At 39.5% G+C, this 20,000-nt stretch overlaps 1 protein-coding gene across 8 annotated transcripts in view; it reads right to left on the bottom strand.

Annotated features, from left to right (window-relative positions):
• The window catches only part of LOC113406352 (lysine-specific demethylase 6A), a 283,935-nt gene that overhangs the window by 53,756 nt on the left and 210,179 nt on the right, over nt 1-20,000 (bottom strand). For 5 of the 8 annotated variants that reach the window (XM_026650736.1, XM_026650746.1, XM_026650743.1 and 2 more), the window contains 8 exons: nt 16,457-16,583; nt 14,159-14,257; nt 13,520-13,739; nt 12,812-12,946; nt 12,204-12,359; nt 11,492-11,587; nt 2,901-3,002; nt 1,283-1,678 (listed from right to left, as the gene is read on the bottom strand). In XM_026650736.1, coding sequence (XP_026506521.1) covers nt 1,283-1,678; nt 2,901-3,002; nt 11,492-11,587; nt 12,204-12,359; nt 12,812-12,946; nt 13,520-13,739; nt 14,159-14,257; nt 16,457-16,583 — 1,331 coding nt within the window. The remainder of the gene's footprint in view (nt 1-1,282; nt 1,679-2,900; nt 3,003-11,491; nt 11,588-12,203; nt 12,360-12,811; nt 12,947-13,519; nt 13,740-14,158; nt 14,258-16,456; nt 16,584-20,000) is intronic. The other 3 variants (XM_026650739.1, XM_026650749.1, XM_026650756.1) reach the window with 1 other exon arrangement.

Below are 20,000 nucleotides of genomic sequence, written 5' to 3'. Positions count from 1 at the left end.
AGCAGTTTCCACGCTACAATGCTGTTCTAAAGTTTTAGGTATTCCTGAAACTGGTCATACCACCTATCCAGTAAAACAAAATTACATGTCTGGAAAGTCTTCCTGTAGAACAGCTTACTGATTTCAATATGGAAGTCTTGTGGGGTTGAGAGTGAATAAACTGTTAGCCTGCAAGTAAAGTAGGCTTTTCCTCCATGTCCCCCAAAACAAATTCTTTAAAATCATAATTATACATTTGTATCCTCATGCTTTCTGTTGGGAGATTGAGATCTACTGGTACAAAATCTAAATTGAGATTGTTTCTGTAAAATATATTATTTTTGATGTTTTCTTTTGGCCTTTCAACAAAAATGATTTAGAATGATCAAAATAAGATGACAACGTAATTTCAACAATGGGTATAACATTCGGCTTACTCATGGGTGGTGCATGAACCCCACATTCGGGAGGCTAGCCCTCTGCCCCTTCCACCTGAGGCCCCACTCCTACCCCATCCCCCCTTGCCCGCCGGAGCCAGAGGATCCTCGAGCCCCCTAACACAGCCAGAGGAGCCCCGGCCTGCCTGCCCAAGCCACCCCGAGACCGGGCTGCCGGCCAGCCCATACCCTGGCCCGCCAGCTGGCCCGAGCACCGGCTTATCCGCCCCAGGTGCTCCGAGTCCCGGGCCGCCAGCTGGCCAGAGCCCTGACCTGCCAGCTGCCCGAGCGCTCCCGAGCCCCAGCTGGCTTCAGGGGAGAGATGGAGTGAAGGCAGGAAGAGGAGCAGCACGGGCGGAACCACAGCGGAAGAGCAGGATGAGGGAGCGGGGCCTAGGGGCAAAGCATGGGTGGGGCTATGGCCTGGCTGTTTGGGGAGGCTTAGCCTCCCCTGGCCAATTATACCCACCACCCATGAAATATACACATTTTTATTACAATGATATGTAAAAAACAAACAAACACACAATTACCATGTTTCATGATTAAAGAAGTGGTCTGTATAAAATACACAGTATATTCATCTACTAAAGAAAACACCTCTGAATGGATAGGTAGTTGTTCAAATGTTTATCAAGTGCCCTGTTTGATTTATGGTTATTTCCTATATTCCATAAGAAGCTGATTTAGCTGCTATTTTAACAATGAAGTATAATGGGTACCTTTAATCAGCTGTAAGATTTATAATCTGCATCTGTTTAATCAACTTTTGAAAATAGAAAACATGTGTTTTACAAAAGAAAGATGTCAAAAAGTGATTTGGACAGTACTTGCTCACTTTATTGGATTAATAACCTGAACTGTACCTGAGTGGAGTTAGATAGTTGGTTTTTCCACGGCTCCTCTGCGCTGCTGGTCAGGTTTGTGCGGTTATGAGGTAGAGAGAGTGCGTTTCGCTGCAGGTAAGGCACATTTCCATTACTTCCACTTCCTGTTATGTGATTATTGCCTATCAAAATAGTGTCTGTACTACCCAGCGTTCTTGCTGTGCTGCAGGGAACTGGGCCTGCTGGAAAGGGTCCATTAGCCATAGGCTGCCCAGGGCAAGCCGGACGGATTCCATGCTGAGTGACATTAGGCACTCTGGTTAAAGCAACCTGAGGCTGCTGACCAGAGACAGAGTTTGTAGGCAGTGATGAGTCAGTTGTTGGCCCATTAGAAATTCCAGTAGATCGTACCTGTGCAACTCCTGTTTGCCTCATCTAATGAAAAATTAGTAAGACAAAAGAATAAATTAATCACATGATTAAGAGACTACAGCAAAAGCTTTTTTTTTATCCAGCATGTTGGGAGAAGGGGGGGGGGTGTGCCGGTAAGTGAAAAAATCCAGTTAACTAAGAGGGAGTGAGTTTGGGTGTGGGGCGCAGGCTCTGGAAGGGAGTTTAGGTGCAGGAGGGGGCTTGGGGCAGGGGGTTGGGGCACGGGAGGGGGTGCGATGTGCTGGATCAGGGCGGCGCTCACCTCGGGTGGCTTCCCACAAGAGGCAACATGTCCCAGCTGCTCCTAGGCGGAGGCGCAGCTAGGAGGATCTGCATGCTGCCTCCATCCGCAGGCGCCGCCCCCACATCTCCCATTGGCCGGGAACCCCGGCCAATGGGAGCTGCGGAGCCAGCGCTCAGGGTGGAGCAGGATGATGACAGCCTAGGAGCAGCTGGGATATGTCGCCCCTTCCGGGGAGCCACGCAGAGCCAGGTAGGGAGTCTGTTGGCCCTACGCCAATCGGATTATAAACCAGACTTTCAAGGAAGATCAGAAATGCCTGTTTATACAGCTTTTCGGTTTGTAAAGTGCAGGATAACACAGCTTTTCCCCTATATAAATATTGTGTACTGTTAATTTATTTTTACTATACTGTTTCAAGTAAAGTTTGGTTGAAATTATGTTAACTTTTTTCAACTTTTTTTTTGTAGGTCAGAAAAGAGGTTCCTTCCAGTTTGTGTTGAGTGGTAGAACTGACATGCGCACAAATGGTGAGTGAATTTTAAGATATAGTTATTGAAGGCAGACTTTTCTTCTAGGAGAGCCATAAAGATATATATAGATATATATTAGGAGTTACTATGAGGCTTTTATTATCAAACACAAAAAAATAAGAGACGCGAGCAAGAGGCAGGAATGAGAGGCTTATTTCTTAACTAGTCTGTTTCTCAAACTTTGTCAAATAGCTGACCAGAAAACAAATTAAAAAATTGGTTAATCATCATCTCTGGTAGTCCTACAATAGAAAACAGCTAACAACAAATGTCTTTCAGCCAGTAAACCTCAATCACAGTAAATGAAACGTCAAAGAAAACAGAAGATGTTATGTAAACTGGTAAATAGGGCATGAAAACATGTACAATACAAATAATTCAGGTTCAAAAAGAAAACAGAATGCACCACTGATGCAAGTACTGAAGATTAGAAAAATATTTTTGCTCGCACCTGCTGGTGTTGCTGCATCAAGACAAACTGACTCTCCAGCTGTTCCAGCATAAGTTTCTGTGCTGGATTTAGATTTCTGTTTGCACGCAGCTGTTCCAAGTCCTGTGGAAAAAAAACACAGCAGCATTATTTAGAATCAATCAACTTACAACTGATTAAAAAGCTTCCTGATAACAATACTTAACATGGTCAGTACAAGTAAGGTTTCTGAAACTGAGAAAATATAGACCAAAGCTCCTAAAAGGACCAAACCCCTTTTTATAATCCACTGTTATACTAAAACCTCTGTAAAAGCATCTCTTATCTACTTAAGCTGAAAAAGACTTGATTATCTCAGTATATGCTATAAAACAGTACTGTACATAGTTCTTAAGTGTTAGATATGATTAAAGTACGTTTTGGCTGTGAAAGAATGTTAAATTCATAAAATTCTTAAAATGTATACCACTCTTGACAACACATATTTTGTAATTTTCTCGTGTGTTATTCTTGCACTATGATACAAATCTCAAAATATTCAATCCATTTTATATAAGAAAATCATTCTGTGTGAACTCACACTAAAATGGGAAATAGCCAAATATACACAATCTTTACCTTAGAGAACAATAACTGAGCTACAAGACTGAACAGTTTTATAACTGAGGCTATAAACACTTATTTTAGTGCTAAAATGTTTCTGAACTGCTGAGCACATAGTATTCATATTTTAACTCTTAAGAAAATCCATAGACATATTATGAAGAATGAATAGCTACCATAGTTAACTAATTAGGTTGTATGTTAATATATAATTGTTGAAGACATGAGACAATAAAGTGGCTGTTGGAAAAGAAATATCTCAAAACAAACAGGATAAAACAAGAGCCAAAAATCCCAACCTGGTTACTTACCTGTACAGAAACTGTACTTCTTCAAGATGTGTTGTGCACATATACATTACATTATAGATGTATGTGCACCAAATACACTTGAGTCTGGCACTTCTGCCAGCAATACTAGCAGGTGGCGCGTGGGCCTTAGTTATCCTTTTGCACTGCTCTAAGGGTACCAAGGGGAGTGGTGACCACCTCCCTCTCCATTCTTTTGTACCAATGGAATTTAATACCCAAAGCAGAGGAGAAGGTGGGAGGCTTGTGAAATGTGTATGTGAACAACACATCATGAAGAATAATAGTTACCATTCAAGAAAGAAGCCTTTTTTTTTTTTTTTTTTTTTGCGCCTTAGAGTGATTGTGTTCATATACATTGCACTGTTGGTGAATCACCAGCAGCTTTCTTTACAGGTAGTGGGACATTGGATTACTTGGAGAGAGACTGTAAGGGTATGTCTATACTGCAATGAAAGCCCGAGCTTGAGCCCGTGCTCAAACCTGATTCTCTCCCCACCCCCCGTGTTTACATTGCAATTGCACTAACCCAGGGTTCCAGGACCCTGCAGGACTGGAGGGTCTGAACTTGAGTTAAGCTGGGAACCAGGGTCCAGCAAGTAGTTTCGCATATGCCTAGTCCCTGTGCTATTTGGTGATAATTTACAAGATTCTGCCCAGTTTGAAAACCTCTTTCATTTTGCTGTATAGATGGCTCTAGCGTAATCCTTTCTGCTACTCACTAAAATGGCCTAGACAGCTCCAGAGCAGACTGTCTCCTCACTGCACAAGCAGAGATCATCCATGATGTGAGGCAGAGAACTTTTAGGTTGAGGTGTAGTGACCTGCCTTGGTTTTGAGACAAAAGATCCTTGACTGGGGTAGAGTGGCTAGATATGAGTGGCTGAATCAATTTAAGTCTGTGTATCAATACTGCGTTGGCCAGGGGGGTGCTATGAGGATTAAGGTTGGCTTGTCTAATTTTAGTTTCCTGATCACTCTTGGATTCAGAGGAACTGGAGGGGATGCGTACAGCAGATGGCTTGACCAGGGAAGAAGAAACATATCTGTCATGGAACCTGGGCTGTGACCTGCCCTGAAACAGAGCCTCTTCCATTGGTTGTTCAGGTTGGCTGCAAAGAGTTCTATCATCAGGTATCCCTACTGATGGAAGATGGGCTGCAGAATGTCCTTTCTTACTATCCACTAGCGATGGTCTATGGTTTCTACTGAGGGAATCCACAACAGCGTTCCTCACTCCTGGAAGTCAAAAGGCTTTTAGCAAGATATTGTTCTTTATACAGAAGTTCCACATGTGGCGCAGCTGAGATGATCTTGCACCTCCCTACTTGGTCATATGAAACATAGCAATGGTGGGGTTGCTAAGAACTTGAACCACTTGACCTCTGCTGGTGGTAATGAACATCTCACAGTCCTGATGAATAGCTTGAAACTCTAACATTTATATGGAGTGAAACCCCTCAAGGTGTCCAAAGTGCTTGAGCCTGAAGTTGACCCAGATGTGTCCCCCCAACCATTGGTGGCAGCATACGGTTTGAGGGTCCAATCCAAACCAGAGCGCTCATGAAGGTCCAAAAATCAACTTGCCCAGTGAACATCTGCTCAGATGATACATCGAGTGAAGCCAGGCTTGCAGTACGGTGAAGTCTGACACGTTGAGTCACACGGGTGCATGAGGTCATGAGCCCCAATAGTTGTAGGCATGGACTGTTGTCTTTGGGTTGGACTTGAGGATTACAGATAGACATGCTATGGACTAAAACCGGTCCTTTGGGAGATAAAACATGGCAATTATGGTGTAGACACCTGCTCCTCTGAAATGTATTTGTTTCATAGATTGTAATTTTTTTTTGTCTATATTCAGTTTTAGGACTAGACGAGAGAACAGAAGTCTGACGACAAGAATGTTGCTTTCGATGTGGCCTCTTGACATTTCCTGAACTAACCAACTGCCTAGGTAGGGAAATATTTGAACACCTAACCTGTGCAGATGGGCCACTCCCTCTGTCATACACTTGATGAACCCCTAGAGTCAAACACAGACTGAAGGCTAGCACAGTGTACTGGGAAGGCTTGTTGTCTGGCATGAATCGAAGGTGCTTTGTGTGGGCAAGGCATATTGCCACGTTAAAGCAAGCATCCTGCAAATCGAGAGCGGCATACCAGCCTCAAATTCCTGAAGAAAGGATAACAGATACAAAGGTGACCATCCTGAATTCAATTTTCTTCACTTCCAATTCCAAAAAAGACTGACTTCCTGAAGTAAAACAGTTTTATGAAATGGGCCCTGAAAAGGGACAGGGAAGGTAGGTTGGGGAAAGGCAGGGAGGTGAACTTGACAACATATCCCTCCTTTACTGAGCTGAGCTCCCACATAACCGATGTAATCTCTGTCCATGCACTGTAAAAGAGAGATAGGCACTTTCAAAATGGTGGAATAGGACATATGGTTGGTGCTCTGTCCTCGATCGAAATGTCAAAATGACTGGTTTGAAGCCGATGAGGTCGGGTGAGAAAGGCTTGCTGCAGACAATGCTGAATGACGACTGCAGACAGGCTCAGATCTCCTTCTAGAGACATCCTGAGATCTTGTCTAGTAAAATGCTCTATACTGTGTCTGAGGTTTGAACTGTTTCCTCTTTTTTTACTGGGAGGCAGACATGCAGCAAATGAAAGATTGGATGGGAGTCTTTTAATGCACACATAGCATCATCGGTCTTTTGAAAAAACAGTTTGGATCCTTCAAGTAGTAGGTTTTATATTCTGTATTTCTATCTGTAAACATGGAAAAGTGTCGTATGTGTCGACAGGTGCTTGGATCGATAACTGGGAAGTGAAGTGTCATTTGGAAACTACGTCCAAGAACCGTTCCTTGTATTCTCCAGGGAATTTGTTTGCAACCCCCGAAATTGCTGACCAATTAAAAAGGTTTATTTAGACAACAATGCCTGAATTTGAAATCCTTGTTTGTACAGTCACAATGGTATAGGCCTTTCTGCTACGTAAGTCTAGTCTCCTATACTAATCTTTTGGGGTAGCCTTAGGGTGAGACCACCTCAAATGCTCATTGGCCACTGTGACCACGAGAGAGTTTGGGATGGGGTGAATACAGAAATAAATCAAATTCCTGCTGGGGAACCTGGTAACACCTGTGCACCCATTTGGCAGTGAGTGGGGTAGTGCTTGGCGTCTGCCAGATGATCTCCACAGGTTCCAGACAGCCTTCATTAATGAGAAGAGCAAAGCTTTACAAAGCACGAGTTTGCAAGGAATCTAATAGTTAGCATGGATTGTCTTGCACAGATTCCATGTGCACTCCTATAGAGATGTGGCCTTCCTCCTCATGACGTCCAGAAATATTTTAAAGTCCTCAAGGGGAGTTGATGCCAGATCTGGAATGATGGCCTCATCTGGGGAAGAGGAAGAAAAATGGGGATGATTGGAGGGGGAAACTGGTATCTAGTGGTTCCTCCCTTGCCGCCTCCTTCTCTGTGGCACCAACAAATGAGAAGTTAGAGACTGCAGGAGGATCTTCCCTAAGTAGCCACTGATATTGGAGAAGGAAACATCCTCCTAGACCAGTGGTTCCCAAACTGGGGTTCGTGAACCCATGGGGGTTCGCAAAATGTTACAGGGGGTTCTTGGGGAAAAAATCCCTAATGGTGGACAGAGCTGTCCCTAGTGACTCTGGGCAGCACGGGGCCAGCAGCCTGGAGCCCCTGGACTTCCAAGAGCTAAGGAGATCAAAGCAAGCATATTTATCACACTGAAGAGATTTAAACGTCAAGACTCCTCATAAGAAATAGAAAGGGAAGTGGATATTTTTTGCTGTTTTTAAAATTAAATAGGCAGCTAGTATTGTTTTTAAAATTATTATGAAGAACACGTTTAAGCTTTGTTGTAACGTGCGTTGTTTGCCTGGACTGCTCAAGACCCGAATGCTTGTGTAGGAAGAAGTCTTTGAGTTGGCTTCTTAAATACCTTCATGCTGTTTCACATCTGATACTCCTTGATGAAACATAGGAGCCTTGTCTTATAACAAGCTTATTCAAAGTGATACAAGCTACAAAAGTGAGATCTTGGAAGAGTGTTGCCATTTTCATAATGATAAATAATAATTATTAATAGTGTATAATAAGCATGTCATAAAAACAAATTTTATATTTCCAAGATCACTGCTTTTATAATTTATACTCAGGTAAAGGAAAAAATCCCTGGAAATATTCATTTTTAGGAGGGGGTTCGCAAGACTGAGTCTCTGAAGGGGGCCTAGATGCTCTTGGAGCAGCCAAAGTTACCCAATAAGGCCAACAGGAGTATTCCAGTCTTTGTACCGCCCATAGTGGTGGACACCATATAGGGGCATCCTAGTAAGAACAGTGTTCTTGATACGTGGTATGGATGTCCCTAGAGCATGACCTGTATGGAGACCTGAAAAGACCTCGAATGAGGTACAGATCTATTATGGTCAGATTCTGAGAGGAAGAGAGATAGCTCTCCTCGGTGATAGAGAAGCAGTTACAGTAGACATATACATGGTGCTTCCCTAAAAGTATCAATATCAACTATGTATCCAACGGAGCCAGTGGAAGTGGGTGACATGGCTGGAAGGCAGAAAGGTGGGTTGACGTTAACTACGCTGGCAGAGCCAATGTTGAAGTCTGCATGGACGATAAAAGTGGAGATGCTGGTGTTGTGGTAGTATATGCTGCTGATGGTGCCAACCTGGTTGAGGTTAATGTGATTGATGCCAGGCAATATCGTGAAGGAAAACCCAGCAGTGGGAGACTCAAAAGGTCCTTCACCTCAAAGAAGGCCTGCAATGCTGACAGCACCAAAATCAGAGGCAAGTATTCCATTGCCATTGTTGGTGATAGTAGATCTGATGGTGCCAGGGTCAAAGATCTGTCTGGCAATGGTGAAGGCACTGGTCTCAACAGCCCTGTTGGAGCTGGAGTCGATGGTGCTGCATCAGATGGTGCCTGCGACCAGACCTCGACTCAGCACTCAAGAACGTTTTAGCAGATTTCTTGTGGCGTGAAGAATGAGACTTAGACAATCTCTCAGTCTCAGAGAACAAAGATGATTTTGTACACATCAAGGACACTGAGGGAGAGGACAATGAGCAGTGTTGATTTGGACTTGGAAGCTGGGGCAGTCGTAAGGACTTTCCTTGTGGAAGAGCAGTCCACCCACTCAGGCTGAAGAGGGATGCATTGCCTTTTCCATGAGACATACACGAGGGCGGAAATACCTCTGCTTCTTTGGCCTCATCAGAAATGAGGTATAAAGAGTACGTTTGTTCCTTACATGTCCCTTGTACAAGCAAATTAGACAGCTTTTGTGGCTATCACATACAAATAAGAGAAATTCTTATTTTCTAAAGGCTGGCTAAGTGAAGCTGAAGAGCAATGGAGAGCTCTAACTCTCACTGTGGGTTGTAAGAAGAAACTGAGAGGGAAGTGCACACCACACCCTTTTATACTGTTGGCTCTGCGTGCGAGGATAGCAGGGGCACATACACTGACTGCTACTGCTGCCAGCAAAGGCCTCTGACTCAAGTGCATTGGGCGCATACACTTACAACGGAATGTATATGAGCAAATCACTCAAAGGAGAATTGGACATTACAGACACTATTTTCTTTAATTGTTCTTAAGTATTGAGCCATTACATATCATGAACTAATTTTTCCAAACAACAAGAAGCTAAAGTTAAAAAGGTAAGTCATTAACTAGCTGATTCACTATTCTGTTCTTTTGAGTATATGTAATAGGTTGGTATCAAGTTTATAGATTTTTCATGTATATCCTTTTGTAGCTGTATCAGTTTGTGTATGATTCTGTTTAACTATTGCTAATAAAGCTAAAGCATGATACAAACAACAATGCAAATATTCAGAGATCAATGTATTTATTTCTATTTGGACTAAGTACACTCCTAAACCTCTAAGTAGTTTCAAACTGTCACTATTTTAAAAAAGAACAAAAAACCCCCAACAAATAAGAGAAATGCTTGCTTACCTCCCAATCCTCCCACCCCCAAAACTGTTCTAAGGTGAAGAAAAAGCAGCATTAATTCCTGGACTAGTATCAGGTTTATGGTCTGATATCTTCTGTTCATCAGGGATCACAATGAAAGTTTTATACCATACAAATATCAGGGATCTTCCTTGTCCTATACCATAAACCTTATGAGTAGAGCTATTTTAGGAGCTTGAACACCAACAGAAAACAATTTAGGTGTTTTATTTCAAAAGGATTTCTTATATTTATTATTTTTTCTCCATGCACAGGTGAGCTCGTGGTACTAAAGAAAACTAGTTTTATAGGTGGAAGGATGTAAAAAAATAACACCAACATTTTTTTTAAACAAAGACATTTCTAAAATGCCTTCTCTGTAAATTGTATTACATATACAGAATACAAAGACAGACATGGAATGAAGGTTTTATTCACTTTCATATGAGATGCCCTTCATAACTCATTTCTGGCTTTGTCATTCATGGATAATGAAACCGTATTAAATGAATGTTAACAAATCCTTTATTCCATACATAGGATGAAGAAGGTAATGACACTTTCCCTTAAAGAGAAGGAAACAAAGTGAAAAAAGACAAAATGCTAGTGAGGCCTGAAAGGGAAGAGAAAAGTAGGAGAGATGGGAGAAAGCGGAGAGAAGTTATAAAGGTTGAACAAAGGCAGGAGAGACAAACAGGTGAAAAAAATAAAGCAGTATAATAAAACAATGCTGATGGCTAAGGAGGCAATAAGTAAGGGACTGTCTTTCAGGTACAAAAAATATTTCTCAACTGTGCTCAATGCCCACAGCCTTTGGGCAGTATACCACAGTTTCAGTATTTCCCCTCCTCAGAGCAAATATTTTTCTATTAATGTCCTTGCATTTAGTCAATATTTGTGATATATATGGTGACGACTTCTGCCCAGGTATGATTTTCAAAATGTGCATTCTTTTGCTGCTGCTGCTGCTTGGTGTGGTACACTGCAACCTATGCCAGTGAGCTGAAGAATAAACTCAAACTATTGTAACAAAACAAACTATATTTGAGTCAAGGACTCAAAAATAAAGTCCAGCACTTCAACTGTAGAAGCCATGTGGTCTGAAATCCATGAACACCAGAGTTGAATTTCAACTCTCTCCATTATTAGTGATAATTTGTGCAAAAATCTTAAGTCCTTCACTTATCAGTTTGCCAAATAAGGACACAAGAAGTTATCTCACATGGATATTGGGAGGGGTACAGTAGTTGTGCAGCACCTGTAAATCTTAGGCAGCACGAGTCATAAGTATTATTCATCTGACATCCAACAGTATGACTACTTCAGACATTAAGTTAAAAAATGTTACAACAAGAAAAAATATTTACTTTTATCTGTCCACCTTACAAATTTATTATAGTGCTTATGTAATTAAAATATTCAACTTGTGTTATGTCACTAACCTGGAACTCAGGTTTTGTTTGTTTCTCATTTTACGCTTGATTTCACACATACCACAGGGAAGCTATAAATATGAAAACTACTTGTATCAAACAATAAGCATTATAGCAAAGTATACTGAATATTTCACATTCGATTCAGAAGTTAAAATCTGAAAAGTTTCTTTGAGTCCATTTCAGATATATTTCTGATAAGAAAACAAAGTCTCAAAACTGCTCAGGGTTTTCTTTAACACACTTACCTGTAATTTCTGTGGTGTCAAGCACCAAGAATGAATTTGTTGCTGTACCGGAGGATGTGACACCGTATGGCCACTGCTCCAAGCATCTGAAGTATTCTGAGAAAAACATTAAATTAAAATATATGACTATCAAAAGAGCAAATATTAGTTTTACAAAAGCTAGATATTAACTTCTTGATGAAAGGACTAATCACAGGTTTAATAATAATAATACAGCATATAACAAGTATACCAAAATATACTTTATCTCATTTTGCTTCAACTTATATAGTATCGGAACAATGAGAAAAAAGTAAATGATATTAAATATATCATCTAATACCATAATGACAAGGAATCAAATTAAGTCACTACCTCTTGAAAAAGTAACATCCTGAATTTTAGATAGAGGCAAAGGCAATAGACAGAACAACATGGTCATTTCCTTCTCTATTACAATACTATGATTATATTCTGAGATTAGGATAATTACTTCTATATATAGTGTCACTAATGTGTATTGCACTTAGGTACTTACTATCTCAATTGTAATCTCCTAATTAAATACACTGCTGAAAAATGCACTAACCTCAACACATGAACTTCTAAAACATTCCCCACCTTGATGCCAAAGGATTACAATTAAAGTACAAGTGCTGTGTACACTGCACAATTTCTATGCATATTTCTGTATAATTTTGGTTTGGGCTCTTTAGTTCACCAGAATATATACCTTTGTTGGACTAGATGTTCTTTTCCTCTTGGCAGGACTGGACAGGTCATCTACTTGGCTAGAAGGAATCATGTGTAGTGGCAAGGATTGCTGTGAAATTGGTGTTTGAGTGAGGCCTAGTACAGGTTCAGTATTTGGATGATGAGGTTTACAAGCCTACGAATCACAGAAGGAAGACAAAAATATGGTTCTATATATTCTTAATTCTTTCAATTAAGCTACACACTTTTACGATCTGCATATCTTAAAAGGGCTGTGTGGATATACTGAAGCTGACTCAGTTACTGAAAATCAGTTTCCATATGGTCATCAATGGAGGAATGTGTACCTTTCTTGGGATTATTCTTTTAAAAAACAACCACTGTAGCATTTCTACTTAAGATGAAATCTCTCAAAATCATGAAAATCCACAAAGGTTCTAAATTGGTACCCACATATTTCTCCCACATTATAGGGAGTCTTTTCTTGATCTAAATCCCTTTGCAAATAAATCAAAGGCTTTTTATTAATGAAAGCCAGCCCTGCACTCCGTAAAATAAGCTTGACTACTACAGATTGTAAAGAACCCTTAAAGCTGGGCACCTGCAGAACATAACCCAACTTCTCACCTGCTGTGCTGTGTTCATGGCACCCTGCCTGGAGGTAAGCTCTGCGGGGATTGGTAGGCTCCATGCCTCCTCAATACTAGGAAGTAATTTAGTTTTATTCTGTAGACTACCTTGTGGAAGGTTACACAACTGAGCCTAGGAAAAATTATGTAAAAAGCAAATTTAACACAAGCCTACTTTATTAAGAGCAAGTCCACGAAATCTTCCTAAATGCTGTAGCTAATTACGTCTTAAAGAGAGAATAGATTTAAAGTCTGGGGTTTTAGAAAGGTGCTAAGTATAAAGAGGGTAACCAGAATATAAACCTTTGTGAGAATCAGAATAAAGTTGAGCTCTGGTTTCAGAGGTCTCGTAACTCTTTTCTTCTGAAATTGCAAGCAAGAGTGAAAGATAGTGTGTGTGTGTTCTCTCTCTCTAAATGCTATGACAACTTAAAAATGTAGACAGTACATAGAAAAAAAAAAGTGATGTAAACCAATATGCATCAACTGAGTAATGTGCAAAACAGCATTAATTACAGGGATTGAGTCCCACTTAAAAATGGAGAATAAAACAATATTACAAGCTATGATATGTTTACAATAAATATGGAAACAGGTTATACACACCATGAAACAATTACACATTAACTGGTATGTTATTTTTCCCCTCCCCGCCTGTTGTGTACCTGGTAAAATATTTCCCTTCCTTAAAGCTTTAAAGTTTTACCTGTAAATATTTTATCCGTGCTGCAAGTGCAGAGGTATTACTACAATTTTTGCTCCTAGTTGCGTTTAAGTAGCATTTAATGGCATCCTGAGGCTGGTTGCAGGACTCATAGAGTGTGCCTAAGTCCATCCAGGCTGCAGCATGGCCATGGTCCAACTGTACAGCACAGATATAGGCTTGTAAAGCATCCATAGGCTGATTTTGCTGTTGATATAGCACACTGAATAAAAAGATTGGTAAAGTTCAAAATTAATAAAGTCTGAATACAAACAAGTCATATACCTCCCCACTAAACTCAGTATTTCTCACATAGTGAAGAAAAACTTTTGTATTTCAAGTGGAACACACCATTACATAATTCACCGTGACAACCATGAATAATACATTTTTATACCTTAAGATGACAAGTTAAAATATAAAGTACAACCCATATTGCAACCTAAAATTTAAGAGAGCAAATACCTACATATTTCTTTAACTTCAAGATATTTATAGCATGGTTGACAGAACATTAATATATTAGCTACCAATTAGGAGCTTTATGATCTACTGAGAACATAACTGTGTTAAAAAAGCTGGTCCTTGTTTAAATACATTAAAATTCAATTATAGTACTGCTTTTCCCTGCATCATTCTTACCCTATAGAACACCATGTATCTGCACTTGCTTCTGATTTATCAATAGATTGCCTATAAGATATAAAGGCATCCTGAACTTTCCCAATACTTGAATAGCACCTGGGAGAAGAGAGAAAGAACTGTGGTAATATTTAAAGTGATTATGGAGAATGATTTGCCAAGAGTGGACTAGTTCTAGTAAATTCATGCAAATACAAATACATACACATTAATCCAAAATAACTACCCTTTCTGTAAGTTTGACACAAAATGACATTGAATGTAAACTTCTGAATCATTATTACTAATTTATTTGTAAAATACACTAATCCCTCAGCATCAGCTATGCAAAGTTTAACTTGCTTTAAATTCTAATACATGCTACATTATACTAATGTCCAGAATTAATATTGCATTCTGGAAATGTACACATTTCACCTGTGGTATTTCATTGAGCAAAAGGGAAAATATTTACATACAGATTGCAACATGGGAAGAATTAAACTGCCTATTCCCAAATAGTGAACTTGTGTGCATTTAAAAAAATTAAATCTTGGTGGCATGGAAGTTGAAATACTAGAGAAGAGAATTTATGACAACTCATATAGTGACACTACAAATACAGTGAATATTTTAGTAAATAAATTTTCAAAAGCAGTATGACATGGTAAGCAGAAACACTAGAATACAAAGAAGAGTGAGTTACAATTATGCTACAAGGAAAAATGACTGCTCCCATCATAATCTGAAAGAAAATAAGATACTGAAACTTTTTAAGTAGAAACATATTTTCTTTGGTTTTGCCCATATTGCCTGCAATTATCTTCCCTGTTTGCATAAGAACTAAAAGTCTTCAGAATACACAAAAAATAATTGAAAATTTATTCTTGTAAAAAATAGAGAGACATATATGAGCAAAATAAAGGCAAAAATTATCAACCTTTAAGCAGGAAAAAAACCCAGAGGTTCTTCTTTTACATTATATTAGCTACAGTAGGAAAGGAATCTAGTAAAACACCACTAGTATTTTACTTCACTTATGAATATTCACCAGGATTAAGTAAAAAAGTTTCAAAAGATAAGAATAAGTTAGACTTAAAGGTAATGAAACTAAGTCCCAGCATCTGTGTTAAAATCGGTTTCTCAGATATTTTAAGGATCCTATCAGTGTCATGATAGTAAAATTCAACTCCCACCAAAACTTAAAATAAGTGCATCAAAATAATTCAAATATAACAAAAGGAAAGAATGTTCAAACATAATTTACACACAACTAGAAAATCTAGGAAAATCAAAGTTGAAGAATTTTATTTTAGTTAAAGCACTAAATTTGTTTATCTTCCCCATAATATGGGTAACAGTTTCTTTGACTGGATGGAAGGGATCTAACTCAAGAGTGTGTAATCAAGTCACCCACAAGAGATTGCGGCCTACAGAAGACATATTAAAAGCATGAATATTGCTGGGTTACTGTTAACTAGTGATGAGTTTCCTAACTTTTCTATCTTTTTTAAAAACAAGAAGGGGCATAAAATGCACAGCATTTACCACAGAGAACAACAACAAAAAATAACGTACAAGACAAAAAAATAACTTACAAGACCAAAAAAAAAAAAAAAAAAAAAAAAAAAAAAAAGCTTACAAGGCCAAGAGTTGTTTATTATTAAAGTATGGACCACTTATCTTGGAAGTCAGAATGGCTACATCGGAGCTATTCCAGTCTAAAGTTTACATATAATATAGTTTGTTTTTCTATAATATATACAGTACAGAAAAAACTTTAAAGATTTTTGTACAACAGCACATGTATGTGGAAAGGGAGAACAACATTAAAGACAGAAAAGTGAGAGAATGTGGAAGTATGCAAAGAAAAATGCAAGTATTTTTGCAGGCAATTTAGACAGAGGAGAATAGATGACAACATCTGAGGCATTTGCATTCAAGGCATAAAAGGAATCATGTACACTTTCGCACACGTGTACAGAATATTTTCTGCCTGCTTATTTAATTATGTATAAATTTCTAATGAAAACATTTATTGCACAGGCACTTTCACTTAAATATCTTTCCAAGATAGCATATTTTCCCTCAAAATAACAAAGTTGGACTTCAGCAGTTTCATAATTTTTCCCATTTGTTCAAGTTAAGGATATGTGATGTTATTTATTTTAAAGGAAGATTACTCCCAAACTGACATTTTCATGATAGCTCTCACACTGTAGAGAATATTTTCAATTCAACCACAGTCTCTCAAAACAAGCTTTATTAAAAAACATGACACAGCCTTAAATACAGTTGCTATACCACCAGTTCTCTCACCTTCCAAGGAAATACCAGGACTGGCCAGAGTTAGGGTCTGCCTCGAGGGACTTCTGAAGATACTGAATAGCATAGCTTTCCTTGGTTGCTTTGTCTCCTAGCTGATCCACGGTGTGATGCATCCAGCCTACAAAAGAAGTTACAAGTCACAAAAGCCAAATTCTCAAAAGTGCTGCTTAACATATTGGAGTAGGGAAGTGGTGATAATATTTACTCTCCCCCACCCCCCCCCTTTTTTTTTAAACAAAAAATCTATTACATACCACTGTGAGGGACATCTACTCCACATTGGTAGTGGAAGGGTTAATGTGGGGATGAGAGTCCAATTAACACACCTGGTTGTATCTGCATCATGGGCCAGATCCAATTAAGGATGAATCCCAGCTGTGGGAGGAGCTGGGTAGTTTATGAAGGGAGGAAGCCCAGATGAGAAGGAAGCTGAAGGGAGAGGGGAAGACCTCTACAATCCCTTTCTGGTTGCTAGAGAGTGAAGGGCTTAGAGAGGCAGATGTACTGTAAGCCCAAGGGGGCCTGTGGGAAATGGCCTGAAAGAAAGTCCAGTAGAAAAGAGACCAGAGAGGCAGCAGCAAGAGTCTGATGGAGTAGACCTTGGCTGCTTCTCCTAGGGTTCTGAACTGGAACCCAGAGGAGATTAAGGGCGTGGATTCCCTTATCTGCCAACAGAAAAGGTGGCGCAGAAACATCCTGATACAAAGGAAAGAAGGATTTGGAAGTTTGGAACTGGGACTCCAGAGAAAAAGCCCTGGAAGGCATTGCTCTGTACAAGAGTGGGACAAAATCCTGTAGAACCCAAGAATAGGGTTGCCAATTTTGGTTGGATGTATTCCTGGAGATTTCATCACATGATAATCTTTAATTAAAAATTAATCTTTATTTCCTGGAGACTGCAGGCCAATCCTGGAGGATTGGCAACCCTACCCAAGAACCCAGCCTGCGGAGGGATGAGCCTAGGAAAGGGCTGTAATAGGAAAAGGAATGGAAAATTCTAATCTTAGTAGATTTACTTTTTCTCCTGTTTTTATTTTTTGATAAAAGAGTATCCTTAATTTTACTGTGGATCTCCTGGATATCCTTTTGTCCATTTTATTAGCAATTTGTGAAAAAAAAAATTAGTATCAGGATTTCTCTTCTGAGGCTATGGGCCTGCTTATGCAAATGAAAATTCTGGTCCACAATCTGTATAGGGAAAGGGATCTGTTATATAGCTACAGTTTCTTACATGAAAGTGAAATGAATCTATGCTAATAAACCATTATTTCTTACAATTTCAATTTAAAAATAAAAACCAAAGCTAGCAAGCAAACAATACAAGCACTGCAAATTTTAACTCTCCCCTCTCTTTGTCTCTCTAAATGTTTTATGTATCTATCCCCACACACACTCCTCAGACACTGTGGCCAACATCACCATTTTACCTCTGTCATGCAGGACTGTAACCTGGGCCCCACCTTTGAAATGGTCCTCCTGCTAGATTCTTACGTCCAGTGTGTCTAAATCTGGCTGATTCTTCCAGCTGAACATCTAAGGTGGCCTTTGCCCTTCCAGCCAAAACACTTATTCAGCGCCCCCCGATCATCTCATGTCTCAACTACTGCAACTCTTCCCGGGCCATGACAAATGCAGTCCTGCCCCACTTACATTAATTCAAAAGGCTGCTGCAAAGATAATTTTCCTGTCATCACTTTGACTTTGTCACCCCTCTCTTTGCACCCAACTGGCTCCTTTCTCTCCATTGCCTCCGACACAAGACTACTTGTGTTCATTTTCAAGGCCCTTCATGAACTATCCACATGCTACCTACCATCTCTCTTATACTGTTGAGATTTTGACTTCTACTGCCATTCTACCAATAATGCCAGCCTTCACTGCCGACTTGTAAATTTTCAAACAAGAACCTCAGGGTGGATTTGATTTAAATCATGATTTAAAATCACTAGTCAGGAAGACTCGATTTAATCATGGATTTCTACATAAAAGTGCATTCTTGTTGGTTGTTATAAACTTAATACATATTCTTCACAACTCAGAGATAGATGCAGGTTTCATTTTTAGAAGGTACACACTATACATTTTTTAAAGTGATGTTCCTTTCATCATCTTCAACGCCGCTTCCTCCTGAGAAGGAACACTTCTCATGATGTTGTTTCATTCGGGAAGCCCGGCCTTGCATTTCTTTGTTGCACTGTTTGCATTTTGCATGCATGGAAGTCTTACCCACAGGTAGAGGAACTTCATTAAAATATTCCGAAACGGGGTCTCTTTTATGGCCTGCTGCCATTATAGGTTTTCCCTTCTAGTGAGAGAATGGTATGGTAGATCTCAAATCAATGAAGGCTACACTCAGACTTCTGGAATATGCTGCTCAAACAGTTTCACTTTTGTTTCTACTGCCTGTCCCTCCCGTCTCACATTTATCTCCAGACTTCTTTTCCTTGTCCAGATCTATTCTGTCCCCAACAACCTTCTATTCATTGAACTTTCTGAAACTTTGCACTTTTAGAGAGAGGTAAGGGATTGACTCGGTGTGCACAAATTTGCTGATGGACAATAGGATTGAGGTCTGTTATTTCTCACCTCTATATATTATTTATTGATTTATTTAAAAACATTTTTGCTGTTAACCAGCATGTCATCTCCGGAGACACAAATCCACAGTTTGAGACCTGTAAAACTAAGCATCTCTAATGGTATCTTCTAGACTGAGCACTGAGTCCCATTGGATAGATAGAAAGAATAACCTAAATAATCTATACAGAAGCCTCTGGAACTCCGTAAGATTGGGTCCCTAATCCATGAACTATTGGAACTCATTTACAAAACTTTTCTTAAAGATTACATGAATATATTGTCTCATACTATAGAATTAGAATTTATAATCCCTATTCCATGATGAGATATCTTTGAGCTATAATGTACCTTAATTAAAACTATCTTTAGATAAAATGCTTTTTAGGAAAAGAACTATCAAAAAAATCCGATTTAAATAAAAAAACTGATTTAAAAAAAAAAAAAAAGATTTTTATCCACCCTGAAGCACCTTCATTCTTTCTCTCATGCTGCCCCTCACACATGGGAGGAGCTCCCTATAAAATTCGCAAAACTACTTTGTTGTATTTCTTCAAACTCTCCTTTGCTGTAATGCCTACAAAAAGCATGACAACTGCTAGGTAGCTAGTGTGTTGAGACCACCTCATATCATGTTCAGACTGGAAATAAGGCATACATTTTTAACAGGGACAGTAATTTACCATGAGAACAATTCTCCATTACTGTCCATTTTCAAATCAAGATTGGATTTTTTCTAAAAGACATGCTCTAGGAATTATTTAGGGGAAGTTATATGCAAGGTCAGACTGGCTCAGTGGTTCTCAAATTGCAGCCCAATCAGCACACAGCTGCAGCCCATGTGACATCCTCAGGGCCAGACAGATAGTATATATATTGTGTGGATGTGGCCCACATAACACAGAGAGAAGCAACAGAGGGTCCTGTGGCACCTTTAAGACTAACAGAAGTATTGGAG

This window comes from Terrapene carolina, unplaced genomic scaffold (assembly GCF_002925995.2).
Source record: "Terrapene carolina triunguis isolate 2854851 unplaced genomic scaffold, T_m_triunguis-2.0 Scaffold26, whole genome shotgun sequence".
In the NCBI taxonomy this organism is placed as follows: Eukaryota; Metazoa; Chordata; order Testudines; family Emydidae; genus Terrapene; species Terrapene triunguis.
The sequence above is the reverse complement of the archived record's forward strand: the minus strand, read 5'-3'. Positions and strand labels throughout refer to the sequence as shown.